At 35.8% G+C, this 17,548-nt stretch overlaps 1 protein-coding gene and 1 non-coding gene across 2 annotated transcripts; both read right to left on the reverse strand.

The window, feature by feature from the left end:
* Nucleotides 1-6,073: 6,073 nt before the first annotated feature.
* On the reverse strand, nucleotides 6,074-6,145 carry TRNAP-AGG (transfer RNA proline (anticodon AGG)). Its single transcript has one exon. It is a non-coding gene; the product is annotated as a tRNA-Pro (tRNA).
* Nucleotides 6,146-16,141: 9,996 nt separating this feature from the next.
* Nucleotides 16,142-16,462, reverse strand: LOC149833750 (nuclear speckle RNA-binding protein B-like). The gene has a single exon (XM_090009210.1). The coding sequence runs from the start codon at nucleotides 16,460-16,462 to the stop codon at nucleotides 16,142-16,144; it is 321 nt and encodes a 106-aa protein (XP_089865336.1).
* Nucleotides 16,463-17,548: the final 1,086 nt, after the last annotated feature.

Here is a 17,548-nt window from a genome sequence, read left to right on the forward strand (position 1 = left end):
CATCTTAAAGCTGTAAAAAGAATAATGAGATATTTAAAAGACACAGTTGATTTTGGATTATTCTATTCAAAATCCTCTACATTTGATCTAATCTCATACAATGATGCTGACTTTGCTGGAAGTAAATCTGACAGAAAAAGCACAAGTGGAACATGTCACATGCTAGGGCACTCACTGGTATCATGGTTTAGTAAGAAACAGAATTGTGTATCATTATCAACTACTGAAGCTGAATACATTGCTGCTAGCCTAGCTTGTACTCAAGTTATCTGGATGAAACAAAAATTAAAAGATTTTGGTTTAAATTTTGAAAATACAACTATTTTTTGTGATAATACAAGTGCTATAAACCTATCTAAGAATCCTATTTTACACTCACGAACTAAGCACATTCAAATAAGACACCACTTCTTAAGAGAACAAGTCTTAAACAACATAATTAAACTAGAATTCATACCCACTAATCTACAGTTAGCAGACATATTCACTAAACCATTAAAACATGAAGACTTCACACGAATTAGAAGGGAACTAGGAATATGCAAACTAAGTGACTTATAAATTAATTACACTTAATATAATACTTCTTATAAGTCTTGTTTAAATCGTATTTTAAATTGCTTTCCTTATTATCGTTTTTCGTTAGTCAAACTAAGTTTCCATATTCACGTATTCTTATAAGACACATTCTTTATGTCATTCAAACTTGTCATCTTTCAAGTACACATCCATTATAACTCCTTGTCCTATCTCCTTTCTCTCATATCCATAAGAACTAATTATATTAAAAGCCATCATAACAATGTTCACATCACTCTACTCCTTTATTATTTTTGTCCTTTTATAAAAACTTTTCTTACGATAAATGGTCCTACTTAGTTTATGAGAACTTATTACTCTTCATTAGTTAAAATCGAATGACTATTTAGTTCCTTTAAAAGATCTAGTTGCTATATTCTCACGTAAATTATTTTTTACTATATCATATGTTATATCATAGCCCTACAAACTATCTATTATCATCTCTTTCATATACATATTAAGCCTCCATTCTTGTCAACTCTTGTTTTAACCTAACCTTGTCGAGTTTCTTTAAGAATATAAATAATAATTCATATCAATCATAACCTCATGTCTTTCATCAACCTTTTTTTTATTACTTCATGTTCTTCGACTTAGACACCTATCTCCCCGAACTCAAACCTCTCATATGATCTTCATCCTCAGCCGCCTATTATCCTGAACTAGTCCGACTGTTTTATACCAACTTCTCTTCTGATCATGAACAAACCTCAATCACCAGCAAAGTCCGAGGACAACTGATGATTTTCAATGCTTCCGACCTAGGTAGAATTCTAAATCTACCTTTCACCGGTACCGACCTTAACGCCATAGTACCAATCGACCGATTGGTACTTCGAAAAATACTTCTCTGCACCAACTGCTACCAACTTCCGTGGCACATGAGGAATCTTCAACCTCAAGCTCAGCTACTTGCCCAGATTCTTCTCCACAACCTCTATCCCAAGCATCCCCGCCAGGGATTAGTTCCTCAAAAAATCTCTCTTCTTATCTACGCAATCCTTTCTTCTCTTCCGATAAATTGGTCATCCATTATTTTCGACCTTTTTATTCGTTATCAGAAATTTGAGCCTCTTCTTTTTGGGTGTTTTATAACTCCCATTCTCAAATACTTCCAAGTACCACTTCACAACGAAGTCATCCTCCGTCCCTCTCACGTCCTCGATGGTACCACCTTCAATCTAAGGTCCCTGCACATGCCCGGCTCTGATGAAGCAGATCCAATGTCCTACTTCAATTATTTTTCTGCTATGATGGATATCGAGCAAACTCAAGATCGAATCCTTCGTAATCAAGCCCTGTTGCAGCAGACTCGCAAGCGGAATCGTGCCAACCGCCTTCACCTTCTCCACCTTCGAGATAGACTCATTTTTTATTATATTTGGTCTGTAATAACTTTTAAATACTTTCGGTTTGTAATAATTTTTTTTCTTACTCTGATCCCTCCTTTTTGTCCATGCCAAAGGGGGAGAAAACCTGTCTCTTTAAACATTATTTCACCTTTTTTATCATATTATTATTTCTATGCATAATGTCTTTTTGACAAGGGGAGCATATTTTGTCATCATCAAAAAGGGGGAGAATGTTGAGAAACTCGGTTTTGATGTCACATAATATGATACACTGTCTTATTTGATTTTGTATGATATGATAATATGTTCTCTTGAAATAATGTTATATTATGACTGAATATGTTTTGCCTTAAATCTAACGAGTATTTGATGCAAGGATATCTCACCCAATAAGGATGGAGACTTCCTGTTCAAGTACAACTATGGTGCAATCATACTCCTTGAAGAAAAAGCTTGATGAGCCATGCTTTCCTAAAGTTCAAATGAAGAAATCGGCTACCTCAAGATGAAGATTTTTTCTTCTTTAGAGTCATATGTAACAGAACCTTCAGGAACTTGCATATTGCATATTACATACTCATTCATACATACTATATCATAAAAGTATACGATAGTTTCAAAAAGGTTCTTTTTTTGAAAACCAATAAGTATACCTTCTTACAACCTTTTATGAAAAAGATATTTTGTCATATAATAATTGTACCTTCTTACAACCTTTTATGAAAAAGATATTTTGTCATATAATAATTGTACCTTCTTACAACCGTTTATGAAAAAGACATTTTGTCATTGTACCTTACACTATATACAAGACAACATAAAATCGGCTACATAAGAAAAACAAATAAAATATGTTTTTGAAAAGACTTTAGTTATCTTCTTTAATGAAATGTTTTTTATAGGAAGAAGACAAAAACATAAAATCGACTACATAAGAAAAACAAATAAAATATGTTTTTGAAAAGACTTTAGTTATCTTCTTTAATGAAATGTTTCTTAATACAAGAAGAAGACAAAAACATAAATCGGCTACACAAAAGAAAAACAAATAAAATATTTTTTTTAAAAGGACTCTAGTTACTTTTTCTCATAACCATAGAATGTCGACTTACTTGAAGTCATCATTCTCTTTACAAAGCATTAAATGCCTTCTGTAACAAATCCTTGTTAAATATCCTTCTCAAAGAATGCCGACCTTCCTTTTGGTCCTTATTCTCTCTGGAGACTTTGAAATACACAACATAAAGAAAACACTTGACATGACTATGTACAAATAAATATCTCAAAACACTCATAGTACTTACACTCATTTAAAGCAAAGAAGTACTAATGTACCTTAAATCATTAATTAGAATAAAGACAAAACTACAACCCAACGTTCAATGTACTATTGTAAGAAATAGACTTTTTACATAAAATATGTATTACTTAAAAACAATACAACGACTAGTGTACCCTCTATTTTACTCTTCTGGAAAAAGGCATTCTCGATCTTCTCTAAAAGATATTTTTGAAATGACATAACATTTCACATTTCAAAAAGTTACAATTCCAAAATGTAACGACTACTTTTTAAAGGCTATATAAACACACTCAAATAAACTATTAAACAAGAGGAATGGAATAGACGTGTGAGCTTACAAAGAGAAAAAGTTCTATTCGTGATTTGAAAAGAGAGCCTTGAAAAAGAAAGAGAAAAAGAAAAAGGAAGAAAAGAGAAAAAGTCAAGTCCAGCTCTTTGACAAAGAGTATCCTCTGAGTGACAAACAGAACATTCTTAGAATCCTTCATTCGTGCATTCATATCATTCTGAAGGTTCTATAGGAAGTATTGTAACTCTGTTTTTCACTGTATTCCTTCTTTGTTTAAAGAAGTAGACCTCTGTGAAAGAGGGTGTTGCCCTTCTCTGTTGAGAGAAGAAGACCTCTTGGAAAGAGGGTGTTGCCCTTCTCTGTTGAGAGAAGAAGACCTCTTGGGAAGAGGGTGTTGTACTATTTATCCGGTAACTCGGATGTTATAGTGGAATCTCAAGTGGTTTGCTTGGGGACTGGATGTAGGTCTGGATATTGACCGAACCAGTATAACTTCTGTGTTTTATGTGTTGTGCCTTATTGCTTAATTAGTTTATTTTATCGATCATTATCATATTTCACTATTCACCCCCGTTCTGTCTAAAAAATTTGTCCTCCATCCTCTGTCCATCCTTGTGGTGAGTTTTGATTTTCACCTTCATCCTCTGTTCATTCTTCATTTCATGTCTATCCCCGTCCCAAATGGGGTGGGTTGGAACAGATCTCTATTTCTTTCCGGTATAGGATTGACATGGACTATTTTTTAAAGTCATTAGAGGCAGGGGCGTAGCTAGGGGGGGCAGGACTGGGCTGTAGCCCAGTCCTGCCTCCCCAAACAGTTAAATTTTTTTGTTTTTAAAAAGCCCAGTCCTAGCCCTGCCCTGATTCCATATGAAATAGATTTTTATCCATTTTTTAGCCCTGACTGCAGCAAATAGTTTGATTTGTCCATATGAAATAGATTTTTATTAATAATTGTAGCCATTTTTATTTTATCTCAAAAAAATTCTTTTTCGGGGGTGCTGCCCCCGAACCCCCGACTATCACACAAAAAAATTTTGTTTTGCTACACTCCTGTTTGCCCCCCCCCCCCCCCCCCCTCACATGAATCCTAGCTACGCCCCTGATTAGAGGAAAGAGAGACGAGAGAAAGGAGAACTGTTTTTAAGGTTAGAAAATTAAAACTTAGGCTTATATATATATGATTTAAATATTATTTTATAATATAATAAAGGTATATTAGTAATTTCATTAACGGGGATCGAAAACGGGTCAAGGGCAAGAGTAAGTCCATCCACACTTCCATCCCTGCATGGGCTTTGATTTTCACCTCTCCAGTCCATTCCCGGTTTTGTGTCCTTCTTTCTCGCTTCAAACGTGATGGGTTAGGACGTATCCGCATTTTCTCCCGATCACTGCCATCCTTAGTACACTTAACGAGCCAAGCTCAAGCTAGGCTCATTCTGCTCCGGCGCTACACACCACCACCCGTGGAAATTTCTTTTAGACAATATCGTCAATTCAGCAATTGCATTTATACTCGACAGCCACACCATCCATTAACCTTCCCTTGAACATTGCAATTCAAAATATTCATAATTGAAAAAGTTGATAATAATCTGACCGAAATCGGATTTCATTATATTATTCAGATTCAGATTCAGTTGAAGCAACTTTATAGAGTTAATGAGGTGTGCACAAAATCTGTGAGTTATGGTTCTTTGTTATGTCAATTTGTGCATTTGTGGATTGCTGTGGTCCAACGACTGGGGGCCTTTGTGCCATTGATTGTGTTGGGTAGGTCCATAGGATGAGCTCAAGTTAGTACTTGGGCCAATGTCCCAACAAAGAGGTAAAGTTCATGAAGTGCTGATCCTGCTGGACCGTGCTAAGGCTCCAAAGTAGACCCAGGCCTAACCCAGTTGCTGAAGCCTGACAAGGACTGGGCCAGGCTAGAAGCAGGTGTGAGGTCTTTCCACCAGGCCAACAGGCCATTTGGGTACAGCCTTAGCTAGACCCAGTCTACCCCTAGCTGAAGAAGTGCCAAGTTTGAACCAGCTGGGAGCAGGTGGATGGGTATAATATCATGGCTCGTTTTGGTGTGGGTATGTTGAGAAACTAAGTCAATGGTTGAGAGTGCGTTGATTGGGCTTTAGGTCAATATGGCAAGTTAACCTATTGGACTTATCCTAGTAGGGTAGTGGCCGGATCCGGGTGCAATCACATGGCACAAATTTCGTGCATTAAGCACCTGATTACCTTCCATCAGGCCTTGGGTCCCACAACTGACAGGCCTGTCCCAAGATGAAAGGTGATCAGGTCCTTAATGCACAAATATTTGTGCAATCATATTGCACCTGATCTTTTCATTGGTGCCCTAGCCCCTACAGGAAAGACTTTGGTGATGATCAGCTAAACAAGCTAAGAACAAAGTATCGTGGGAATTTCACCTTTGAAAAAATTGAAACAAAATAAGGAGGAAGCAGAATAGGCGGTTTGCGTGCGAAGCAGCGGATAAAGAGGGAGCGATACAAGTGATAAAAACTAAATGTTGAAAATGCATAAAAAGGGGCATTCCGAGAATTGAACTCGGGACCTCTCGCACCCTAAGCGAGAATCATACCACTAGACCAAATGCCCGACTGTTGACAATTCTCGTATTATTTTTTATCAATTGAAAATATGACGTGCCTTTCCCAAATATAAAAACTAGTTTAACAAAAAACAGTATCAATTTTTATACAATACTTATAATGGTTGGATATGAGCTCTGTGACAAATATCGCAATATTTACACAAATATTGACAATATATTGTGAGAAATTGCCTGAAAGTTTAAAACAGCAATTTCTTGCGAGATTTTCAAACAGTGACAAATATCATGATATTTATATTTTTAAAAGATATTTATTGTGAAAACCCCCTAGTTTTTTATTTTTAAATGTGTTTTATTTATATTTTCTTATAAAATTTATTTTTTATATTTTTTAATTTATTTTTTATTCCCAACATTTTGACAAAAATAATGCAAAATTTATGAAAATTTTCAAAATCTCCCCGAGTTTTTCGCCTGCCGAGCTTTTGCCGTTTTTAACTTTTGTCACTGGATATGAGTACTAGGTAGAGGGACAAAGCTCCTTTCCTTTTCTTGTTGCTTCATATTAGCACATATATGGTTGTAAATTAAAAGATAATGTTTGCTACCTAGTGGGTAAGAAACCTCCAGTGAGAAGATATAATTTTTTTATTTACATATCTTACCCTTGAAATGTGATCTATACATTAAGTTTAGTAAAGACTGACCGTTGGAACATGTTTTTTTGAGGTATATGTCAGATTTTACAAGGGTTAAAAAATCAATGGTATGCAATGTTCTAAATTTTCAAACCTCTAAATAACATATTTTTACATTAAAAAAAAACTATGATCAAAGTGTTTATTCCTACTATTTTGATAAACAAGAACACATCAATGAAGTCAGATTTGGTCAAAACAACATTTCCCTCTGAGTTACAACTAGGAGGTTCTTTACCCATGAAAGTAGCAAATGGTATACCCTAAATTAATGGGGAGGGTTAATGCTCCTGTGGATTGAGAATGCCTGGCTAGCAGGGTCATGTGAAAGGTATCCAAGTAAAAGGAGCTGGGGTCGAATTCTTCAATTGGCAGGAGAGTGCCCTATTATTGCTTATCAAGGCCGTGGGTCGGCTGAGGAGCTGGTTGACTCACCCGGGGGTTTTACTTTGTAGGGGGGGCGGGTCTATTAAGTGACCCGTATCCAATGTCAATCACTAATAAGATGTATTTGACAAGAATACATCTGACAAATGAGAGTATTGAATGAAAAAGAATAAGAAAATTTAAGAGAAAGAAGGATCTACGACTTGGTTTAGTTAATACAAAATCCTTCTTGGAAGCTCATGGGCACTGCTCAGATTAATGAGCTTTATCAATGTTGCAATGATGAGAGATCCAGAGTTTGGATATACTGTTAGCATGTTTAACCGATGATAAGCTGGGAAGGATAAGTATCGCGACCCACTAATATTGCATGCCGTTTGGTTTTTTGTTGGTGGATTTATGGTTGTGTAATATATAAATATATATACTTTAAGTGTAATTAATATAAAAAAAAATCATAATTAAACAACATGGATCTTTTTGCATGAGCTAGCTCGGGTTCAGTTCATCTCATTTGGGGTTGAGCCAAGCTCAAGCATGGCTCGGCTAAACACAAACACGAGCCGAGTCATGAGCGCGGTCTATTGGTAAATGAACCGAGCCAAAACATGCCATGTTCAGTTCGTTTACCAGCCTTATTTTGTGTCACTGCGTTTCAGAGAAAAATCTACCATGTATGGATGTAAATTGCTTCCGGTTTGGGCTGGTTATCTGTCTTACCCAGAGCTGTTTAGTCGGGTTTGGTGAAAAGAAACCAAAATCCATTTAATTGGGTCAGATTTGGTCTTAGATGCCTGAATCGGATTGAATTAGGAGTTGGATTCAGGTAGTTATTAGAATCCTGTTGGATATTTGACAACGTTTAAAAGAAAATGACTCATGCGGGACTTTTTTTTTTTATATTTACACAGAGAAACAGCTGGCCAGGATCAGAGACCTAGCCGAGCTTGCATGCCATAAAAACTCTGTCGGCTTAGCCCTTGTCCCCAGAGAGTCGCCATGCTTCGACTTGCGCAAGGGGTGACATCCATAAGATTTGAACCTAGACTGGCTGCCTAGCTGCCTAGAACCCATCCCACTGCGCCAAACCCCTTTGGAGCACTCCTGTAGGACTTAACCGCAGACAGTAGGATGGCAGCGCCTTTTACCCAGCTGTAATAACCACCCACCTACTTTTAAGCTTGAAAGTTGCGATTAAGGGTGTCAATTGGTGGGGTTTGATCTGGACCTGAGTGGTACAGAACCCTATATGATCAGGGTTTGCCACAAAAGAAGGTCTGATTAGAATTTGGGTTGGACCCAAAAGGTCTGATTAGCATGTGCAGAGGGGTATAGCTTGTGAAATTTCATACCAGACCCGGGTCTGACTCGAGTTCTGATTAGGATCTGCGGATTTTTAATATAGAAAAGATAAAACATTATTTTACTGGGTACGAATCGTGTCTGGCTCATGTAATCTTTATAAGACCGGGATATGATTTTTCTTATGGTGGGACTGATTGGACCCAGATCTGAACCTAGTACCAGCACCTCAAAGTCAGATCCAGGTTCAGACTCACCCAGGTCTGTCCTGTTGACACCCTTGTGAGAATAAGAAGAGAACCTTAAATTTTTGTTTGATAAAATACAAAAGATGGACGTGAGACAAACTACGGATTTCAGTTCGTATCTTAACCAAATTGCAAATATCAGTTCGGGTTCGGTTATGATCAACACAGTCAGACTCGGATTCCGTTTGGGTTTTTTAATATTCGTGTCCGAATCTGGCTCCGAATAGGACAGATTTGATTACTCGGATTTGGTAATAACCATGTCCGACCCCACTCCAACCTGTTTGTAGATCTCTAATTTTCTGCATTGTTCTTAATTTGATGGAGCCAAGTAGTGTCTCGTTTTTTCACACACACACACATATATATATATATATATATATTTGCATGAAAATGAGGTACCATACACTTCCCTAGGGAGACGCTTTTGCACGAAACCACTTTCTTGTGCCCACTCTTAAACAAAATGAGCATTGGTCATGGTCAAAATGGAGGCCCATTACTGCGATCAATCAATCTGATATAAAAACAAAACTAGCAAGAAAACAAGAGTACCGATCGATCAACGGTAATGTCCCAACAAGGACATCATTATAAATAGTAAATTACAAGTGTAAGAACTTGGATGCTCGGATGCAAAATTGCAATGGGGTGAAGAATATGCTGTTACGCTCGAAATCATAAGGGAGGTCCACACTCTCAACTCACTTACAATTTGAATGCCTTTCTTGCAACCGTAATTGTTACTTTTTCTATATATCTATATATTTTTCATACTCTTTCATTGCATTTATAAAATTGTAAGGAGTTCAAGTTTTGGAACACATTCTTGATAGAAATCTCTTCATCCCCAAAGGATACATCTCTTTGTATTTTTAACATTGTGACTATTGGAATAGCCCCCAACAGTCACCTTATGGCCATATAGTTTTACATCTCCCACTTGGTCATAAGAGATTTTATGTGTTTATATGCTTGTTTTCAACCAGAACCTTGCATACACACTTTTTTGAGTGATCTTTACTTACCACTTAAACATATCTGAGTCCCATATGACTCACATGTCTAGGGAAAACATCATCATTAACTGCCTTGGTTAGCAGATCTGTTACCATGTTACTTGAAGGAATATAGTTCACTGTTATTTCATTTTTCATAAGCACATAATGAATATATTGATATTTAACTTCAATATGCTTACTTTTAGAGCTATCAACTCTTGTTTCTATTAGTCTTATAACAGCTTTATTGTCACAATAAAATTGAACTAAATCCTTTGAAATGTTTAATTTTAATCATTTAAGAAATGATTTATCCACACACCAAATGTGGCTGCCATGTTACAGGCGATATACTCAGCTTCCTAAGTATGTTGTGCCATACACCCTTGTTTCTTGTATGACCATGCAATTGCCCCACCTCCTAACATAAATACATAACCAGAGGTGAACTTTGTTTTATCTCTATCATAAACAAAGTCAGCATCTGAGTAGCCTATAAGCTTTAAATTATGTGACTGATAGCATAACTTGAGTTTCATAGTTTCCTTTAGATATCGAAAAATTCTTTTCACTGCTTCTCAGTGAGAGAGCCTAGGATTGTTTTGATATTTACTTACTAGACTTACAACAAAACTCATACCAGGTCTAGTGCAAAGCATTGCATAGATTAGTATGTTAATTGCCTGAGCATAGGAAACATTCAACTTTTCTTATCCATCTTTTGGACAATCATTCTTACTTAGTTTTTGACCTTTTACTACAAGAGTACCCTTTACCAGGCATGAGATTAAACCAGAAAATTCTTACTCTAATTGAGCTCCCCCTGCAATTAGCCCATGAGCAAGAGCACAAGTCAAAAGACAGGAAGGGAGAAGTCATGAATACCCAATAATCCTTCTCGACAACCTCTCATAAGTTTAAGCCTAAAGGTGCATTCTTCAAGAAATGTAAGAAGAATAAATTTAATAAGAAGCATCCAATGCAAACCAAGAACTCCAAGACTACAACCAGGAGACCATGTTTTTCTAGCAAAAAATGTTGAGCATTTTAAGAATAATTGCCCAAATAAAATCAAGAAAGAAAATCTAAGAAATCAAGTAAATAGAGAACGATAAATAGTATGCATTGTATCCGAATCATTGATCATAGATAATGATCTCCAAGGGTGGTGGATTGATTTAGGGATGACATATGTCTAAGTCAAAGGAAGAACTTGTGGAGATGAAGGAGTTGAAGCATGTAGATCATAAGGTGTATATGAGAAATAACACCTATAGTGATGTGGTTAGGATAGAGACCTATAGGCTTCAAGTAGAAAAGACCAATCTCCTACTAACAAATGTACTTTATGTACCTTTCATGAGAAGAAATCTTTTAGTATTAGGAGATTTTGCTAAAAGGGCTTCGAAATCCGCTTCTGGGGTGACAAGATTACTATTGAAAAAGATGGAAAAGTGAAGCTCAGGGGTCGCGATGATGTTAACTATGGTCTTTTTTGTTTAAATATAACTCTTTGTATAAATAATACAATAAATATTTCTGATTATATTGATTATGTGTTTAATGTCCATGCATATTTATGGCATTTAAGGTTGTGACATGTAAATATCAATAAAATGAAAAGAATAATTTGTATGAGATTATTATCTTCTCTTAAAAATATAGAATTTGAAAAAATATAATCATGCATATCAAGTAAATGACTAGAAAACATTTTCTTAAGGAAAGTAGATCATATGACTTACTAATTTTAGTACACACAGACATATGTGGACCCTTAACAGTAGAAACACATAAAAAAAATCATATTTCATCACATTTATAGATGACTACTAAAAGGTATGGATACATCTACCTAATCTCTAAGAAATCTGAAGCTTTAGAAAAGTTTAAAGCATATAAACATGAAGTTAAAGGATTATTAGGAAGAAAAATTTAAGTGATTAGATCTGATAGAGGAGGTAAATATAACTATGATAAGTTTAAGACATTTTATAATGATAATAATATAACTCCTCATACAACTATATCTCATACACCACAACAGAATGGTGTAGCAGAATGAAGGAATATAACATTAATGGATATGACAAGGTCCATGTTGGCACATGTAAAGCTTTCCAATAAATTTTGGGGGGAAGCAGTTTGCATTGCCATGTATATCCTAAATAAGGTTCTTTCTAAGGCTGTAGAGCTTACAACCCATGAATTATGAACTGATAGAAAGTCATATTCGAGTCATTTGCGAAAGTGAGGATCACATGCTCATGTGTTGATTCCTAGTCAAATGAGAGACAAGGTAGATAGCAAAACTATCAAATGCATCTTCATGGGATACCCAAAAGAATCAAAGGGATATCGTCTATATAATCCTGAAAAGCGATTTATAGGGAGTAGAAAGGTAGAATTCTTGAAAACTAAAGAAAGTAATTTTGATCCTGAAGATGATGGTGTTTTTCTGAATACCATAAATAATCTTGGGGTATCAAATCAAGAATTAGAGCATAATGATCTAGTTGTAAATAATGAGCAAAATTTACAAGCAATAATTGGACAGAAAATATCAAAAACTCCTACATCTTATTTGAATGATTATTATACATTCTTGAGTGAGGAATTATGTTATTCTATGGATTTGAATAAAACTCTTGACAACTTAAGTTTTGAAGATGGAGTTACTTCCAATGAGTTTGAACTATGGAAGGAAGCAATAAAAGATGAGTTGAACTTTATAAAAAAAATGGTGTTTTGGAGCTAGCCACTTTGCCTAATGGATATAGGGCAATTGGTAGTAAGTGGGTTCTCAAGAAAAAACTCAAGGCAGATGAATCTATTGATAAATTCAAGGAAAAAATAGTAGCAAAAGGCTATTCTTAATGAGAAAAGATTGATTATGAAGAAACTTACTCTCCAATAATCAAATTGGTATCTATTTGAATTATTTTGGCATTAGTAGCTTATTTTAATCTTGACCTACTTCAAATGGATGTGAAAACGACATTCTTAAATGATGAACTAAATGAAATTGTTTTCATGCAGCAACCAGAAGGTTTTAAAATTTAAGGTCAAGAGGATAAAGTATACAAGTCAAATAAATCCTTGTATGAACTTACGTAGTCACCAAGACAGTGGTATTTGACTTTTTATAATAATATAACCAAATTGGGTTACAAAGCAAATAGTCTGGACCACTGTGTATATGCTAAGAATAGTAGAAGTAAGTTTACTGTGTTATCCCTCTATGTTGATGATATGTTAATTGCAAGAAATGACATAGACATGATAAATATGACTAAATCATAGTTAAGTTTTCGATTTGAAATGAAGAATATGAGTGAAGCTTCATATATCCTTGGAATTAAGATACATAGAGATAAGAATCTTCCAAGTTAGAGGAAGGTTGTTCAGTATGGTGGAGATTTGTATTCGCTCAAGAATATCATTTTCAGCTATGACTAAGTCTTTAGCTATTACCAGCATTCGATTCACATGATCGACTATATTATCTGACTCTTTCATCCTGCATGAGTTGTATTGCTCCAGAAGAAGTTAAATATGGGTTTTTAAAGTTATATCATACCTCTTTCTAACTTCTTCTATCATTCTCTTTACAGTGTCAAAGTCTTTAAATACTCGGATGAGGTCATCTTGCATAAATGTTAGAAGAGTTGCTCGAGCAAGTTGATCATCTTCGGTAAACTTATTATGAGCTTTCTTCTCTTATTCACTCAAGTTATCAATTAATGAAGATTTTACATTATTTAGTACATATAGAGTCTTGTAATGTGTTAATAGATATTCCATTCATCTCATTGAGTTTTTTAATTTTGGACAACTTAGTCATGACTATTCAATTTGCCATATTCTTAATTATAAATAAATCTTAGAATTAATAATGCTTATTGTAACTAATATTTGTAAATGTAACTAGTTTTGATATTTCTAAATGAATTTAAAATATGCAAAAAAATGCTAAATTCTAAATACTTTTAACACAACCAAGCACTGAGTGGTTTTCAGAAACCCAGAATCACTTTTCTATAATTTCAGAAAATAAAAGAAGAGGCTTTATGTAAGCAAAAAATATAAACCTCTTTATGCAACTTTCTAAGTTAAACATAAAGTTTTAACCCTCTTTCTGTAATTTCAAAAAATTAAAATCCTGTTTATGCAAAAAACGATAAGCAGAGGCTTCTTTTTCTTAATTTTGCAGTAGACAAGTCTGTTTATGAAAAAATTCAGAAATAAAAACACTGAATAAAAAATTGTAAAGGATTCTAAATGGAATTTATAATAATTATATGGATTTAAATGAAAAATAACTTAAAAAACTATTAAATGGAAACTTTTTAAGAAAGAACGAAAGAAGGGTTTTGAGTCCCTTCTTCCTCCTCAAGCAAAAACCAAATTAGTGGTTTTCTTTCCATGATAAACTGTCGGTGCTTTCGTCGGACTGCGACACCCGAATCACCATCGGTGATTCTATCTATCTTAAAGAAGCCAAAGATCGACATTCCTCAAACCTGTTGGATCCACCCTACCTTAAACCCTCATTGAAGGGTTCTTGGAAAGAGGAAAATTTGTTTTTCCATCAAGACAAAGTTTTTTCAGCAAGGGGCGATGACAATGCAGGTCGTCCGATGAGAGGAAACACAAAGAGAGAAAAGAGGAAATCAATCCCACTACCACTTGATCCCTCAATGAGGCTTGCCGCTAATGAGAAGAATAAAACTCGAGAGGTAAACTCACCCTCTTGATTTATTTCGATGAGGTACGCTTTACAAACCCGCCGTTTAGACCTACTTCGGTAGAGTACACTAATACCACCAACCCGATAATATTCTTGATCTGTGGGTTTTTCGACCATCAAAGAAGGTCGTCCCTTAAAAAGGATTTCATGATGAAAGAGTTTCGACCACTAATTCGGTAACAACTAGTGTACAAATTTTTTTTTGGCAGTGAAGTAACCAAGAACAAATGACGGCAAATCCTCTATTCTTCTCATTCCTTTGATTATTTCTATAATTTTTTTTTATATTTTATTTCTTCTCTATTCTCTATTGATACCAACAGTTTGGTAGGGATTCAAAGAGAGTTTGAAAAGAGTGTCTTACTTGCTATCTCAGAGACTGTATATGTTTGCTTGACCGTGCACTTGAATGTTTATGAGCACACATGACATAGTCTATCTCATTTGATGCAGGCACAACTTTTTTGCAACACGCCGATCACATTTATGAGCACCAACAGGAAGAGACCGAGTGGCTTTGATACTAATATAAAAACTTGGATGCTCGGATGCAGAATCGCAATGGTGTTACGCTCAAAATCGCCAGAGAGGTCCACACTCACAACTCACTTATAATTTGAATGTCTTTCTTGTAACCGTAACTGTTACTTTTTCTGTATGTCTGTATGTTTTTCATACTCTTTCACTGTATTTATAAACTTGTAAAGAGTTCAAGTTTTGGGATACATCCCTGAGAGAAATCCCTGTATCCCCAACGTCTCTTTATATTTTGAACATTGTGAATGTTGGAATAGCCCTCAACATTTACCTTATGGCCATACCAAGGACCGGTCAACAATAGAACATTATTTCATGCACAAATCTAATTCCAAAGAGACCAACCAACCCAATCCTTTTGTTGTGGGTGTCTTGAATTTTGGACCCTCTTTGACCTATGATTCAATCTAAAAGTATCTCGGTAACCATACAATGGAAATTTTCAATGAGGTTTGTGGTGATAGTGGAAGGAAAGTAATCACCTTGATTGAAGTTCATGATCATTCCCATCATCTCATCGTCAGCACCCAGTGCATCATATCCTTGTGACTGTTGGTGCGTAGATTTTAACTTGGTTCATTTAAGAAGTGTAAACTAGAAAATGGTGAAGGAAGGTACATGCTTGGAGAGATTCGAGGCAAGGATGAAGGGAGAGGTGATCCTACCCAAGGTTGTCAAGGTGGGAAGTGGAAGCGAAAAATGATATGATAAGCAAAAGCGAGAAGCAAGGCATTAGAAAGCAGAACTCAAGTATCAATTTGAAAGTTAAATAGGAATAAAAAATGAAGCAATATGGTAACTAAATAGGAATTGAACAAGAAGCAAATAAAAATTAAAATAAATTTGATTATTCTTATATTTATAATTTTTCAATAAAAGAGTTATTTTTTTGTTAAAATCTAACAATGATGATTACTAATTTAGAGAAAGTACATGAGAAGTGAGTGGAAGCATGAGAGAAAATATAAGAAAAACATATAAAAAGCATACACCATGCATGTGAAAAGCATAAAAGAAGCGTGAAGGAATCAAGATTTACATGAAGTTTAAGAAGCTAAGAGTATCACGCTTTCAAAATGAGTTTTCAGAAAGTGTGCTTCCCACCTACCTAAGAAGCTTATGGTAACTGATCCAACTCCGGTTTCCAATCATTCAATTCAATAACTTCTTTACCATCATCTAAAATTTGGCCTGAAGATGGCCGTTGATTGCTAGCCACGGAAGGAGCACCATCAATCTTATCAGAGGAGGAAGAAGAAGGGCCGGTGAGCCTCTGAACCAAAGTCATGAACTCACTTGGATTGACATGAATTGGCTTTGGTGAAACGGAGTAGATGATGACGGGAGGCTTTGCTTTTTCCAACTTGTGTGAATCTCTGCGGACCTTGAGGGGCGTTGATCGAGGACCATGTAGCTCCTTTCCTTGATGATTCTTCATCCTCAAGTTCTGGTGAAGACATCACAATTGTTCAGGCTTTCAGCAACCAGGAACACGAGAGAGAAGCGGTTTACAATTATGAGCTTTCTTATAGACCTAAATCTTTTTTTGAGTATGCTCTCAAGTCAACATTTTTTTTTCTAAGAACTGTGGATGTGTTTAATACTGTATTATATTATTATTGCTAACTGCCACGCTCTTCAAACATGATATTTACCCCTTGACCAAGGTTTTTTTTTCCGCGTGGTTGGTAGAAGATGTCCAGTGCACTTCTCCTTGTGGTGGGACGTTGCAGGTTCAAACCCCAGTGGTAAGTTGAATAATAACTGGTAGGGGTCTGCCTAACCCCAGCTTGCCTTTCAAAAAAAATATTTATTTGCGACAGTAATCGTTTATTAAGAGCACCTGTAGGGATGTGTTTGGATTTAGGGAAATTAGTGGAATTATAATCCAATTCTACTAAATCCTTTGGCCACCTTCCAGCCACAAAGAGAGATTAAGGGGATCTGGATTCCGATTACGCTGAGATCCTTGAATCCAAACACAGAGCTTCCATAACCCTCCCTCATACGTGCATTTAGTCGAGTACTGCAAGGAGGTCGTAAGTGGCTGGGGAAGCACCTAGCTATGGGATTTAGCACAAGCCCATGTAAGAGTTAGAAGTGTGCAAATTCCATGTTTACAGCCATTTTCTTCTTGTGTGCATTGTCGTTTGAGTGTAAGGGTGTGTTTGGATTGAATTGAAATTCAGTTCCATCAAAATTCTCTTTTCTCCTGTTTTTGATAGAAGAGTTTTGGAGGTAATTGAATTCTGATTCTGTCCAACTCCATGAATCTAAAACACGCCTACATGGCTCGCAAATGGATGTTCACACCCATCCCATTAGTCAAAATAACATTTCTTTGGTGTTCTCTCCCAAACAGGAATCATCAAGAAAAACTGTCAACATGCCAGACATACTTATGGTCTCTATCCATGTCAGCGTACAACTCTAAGGGCTTACCCCTCCACCCAAGGGAGTCGCCAAGCTTCGGCTTACGCAGGGGGTGACGCCCATGGGATTTGAACCTGGATTGCCCGTCAAA

Source organism: Nuphar pumila, chromosome 6 (genome assembly GCF_984573655.1).
Source record: "Nuphar pumila chromosome 6, dmNupPumi1.hap1.1, whole genome shotgun sequence".
Taxonomy (NCBI): Eukaryota; Viridiplantae; Streptophyta; class Magnoliopsida; order Nymphaeales; family Nymphaeaceae; genus Nuphar; species Nuphar pumila.

What these genes read in the sequence shown, in the direction of transcription:
- LOC149833750 (XM_090009210.1), bottom strand. Translation starts at nt 16,462, where the DNA reads ATGAAGAATCATCAAGGAAAGGAGCTACATGGTCCTCGATCAACGCCC.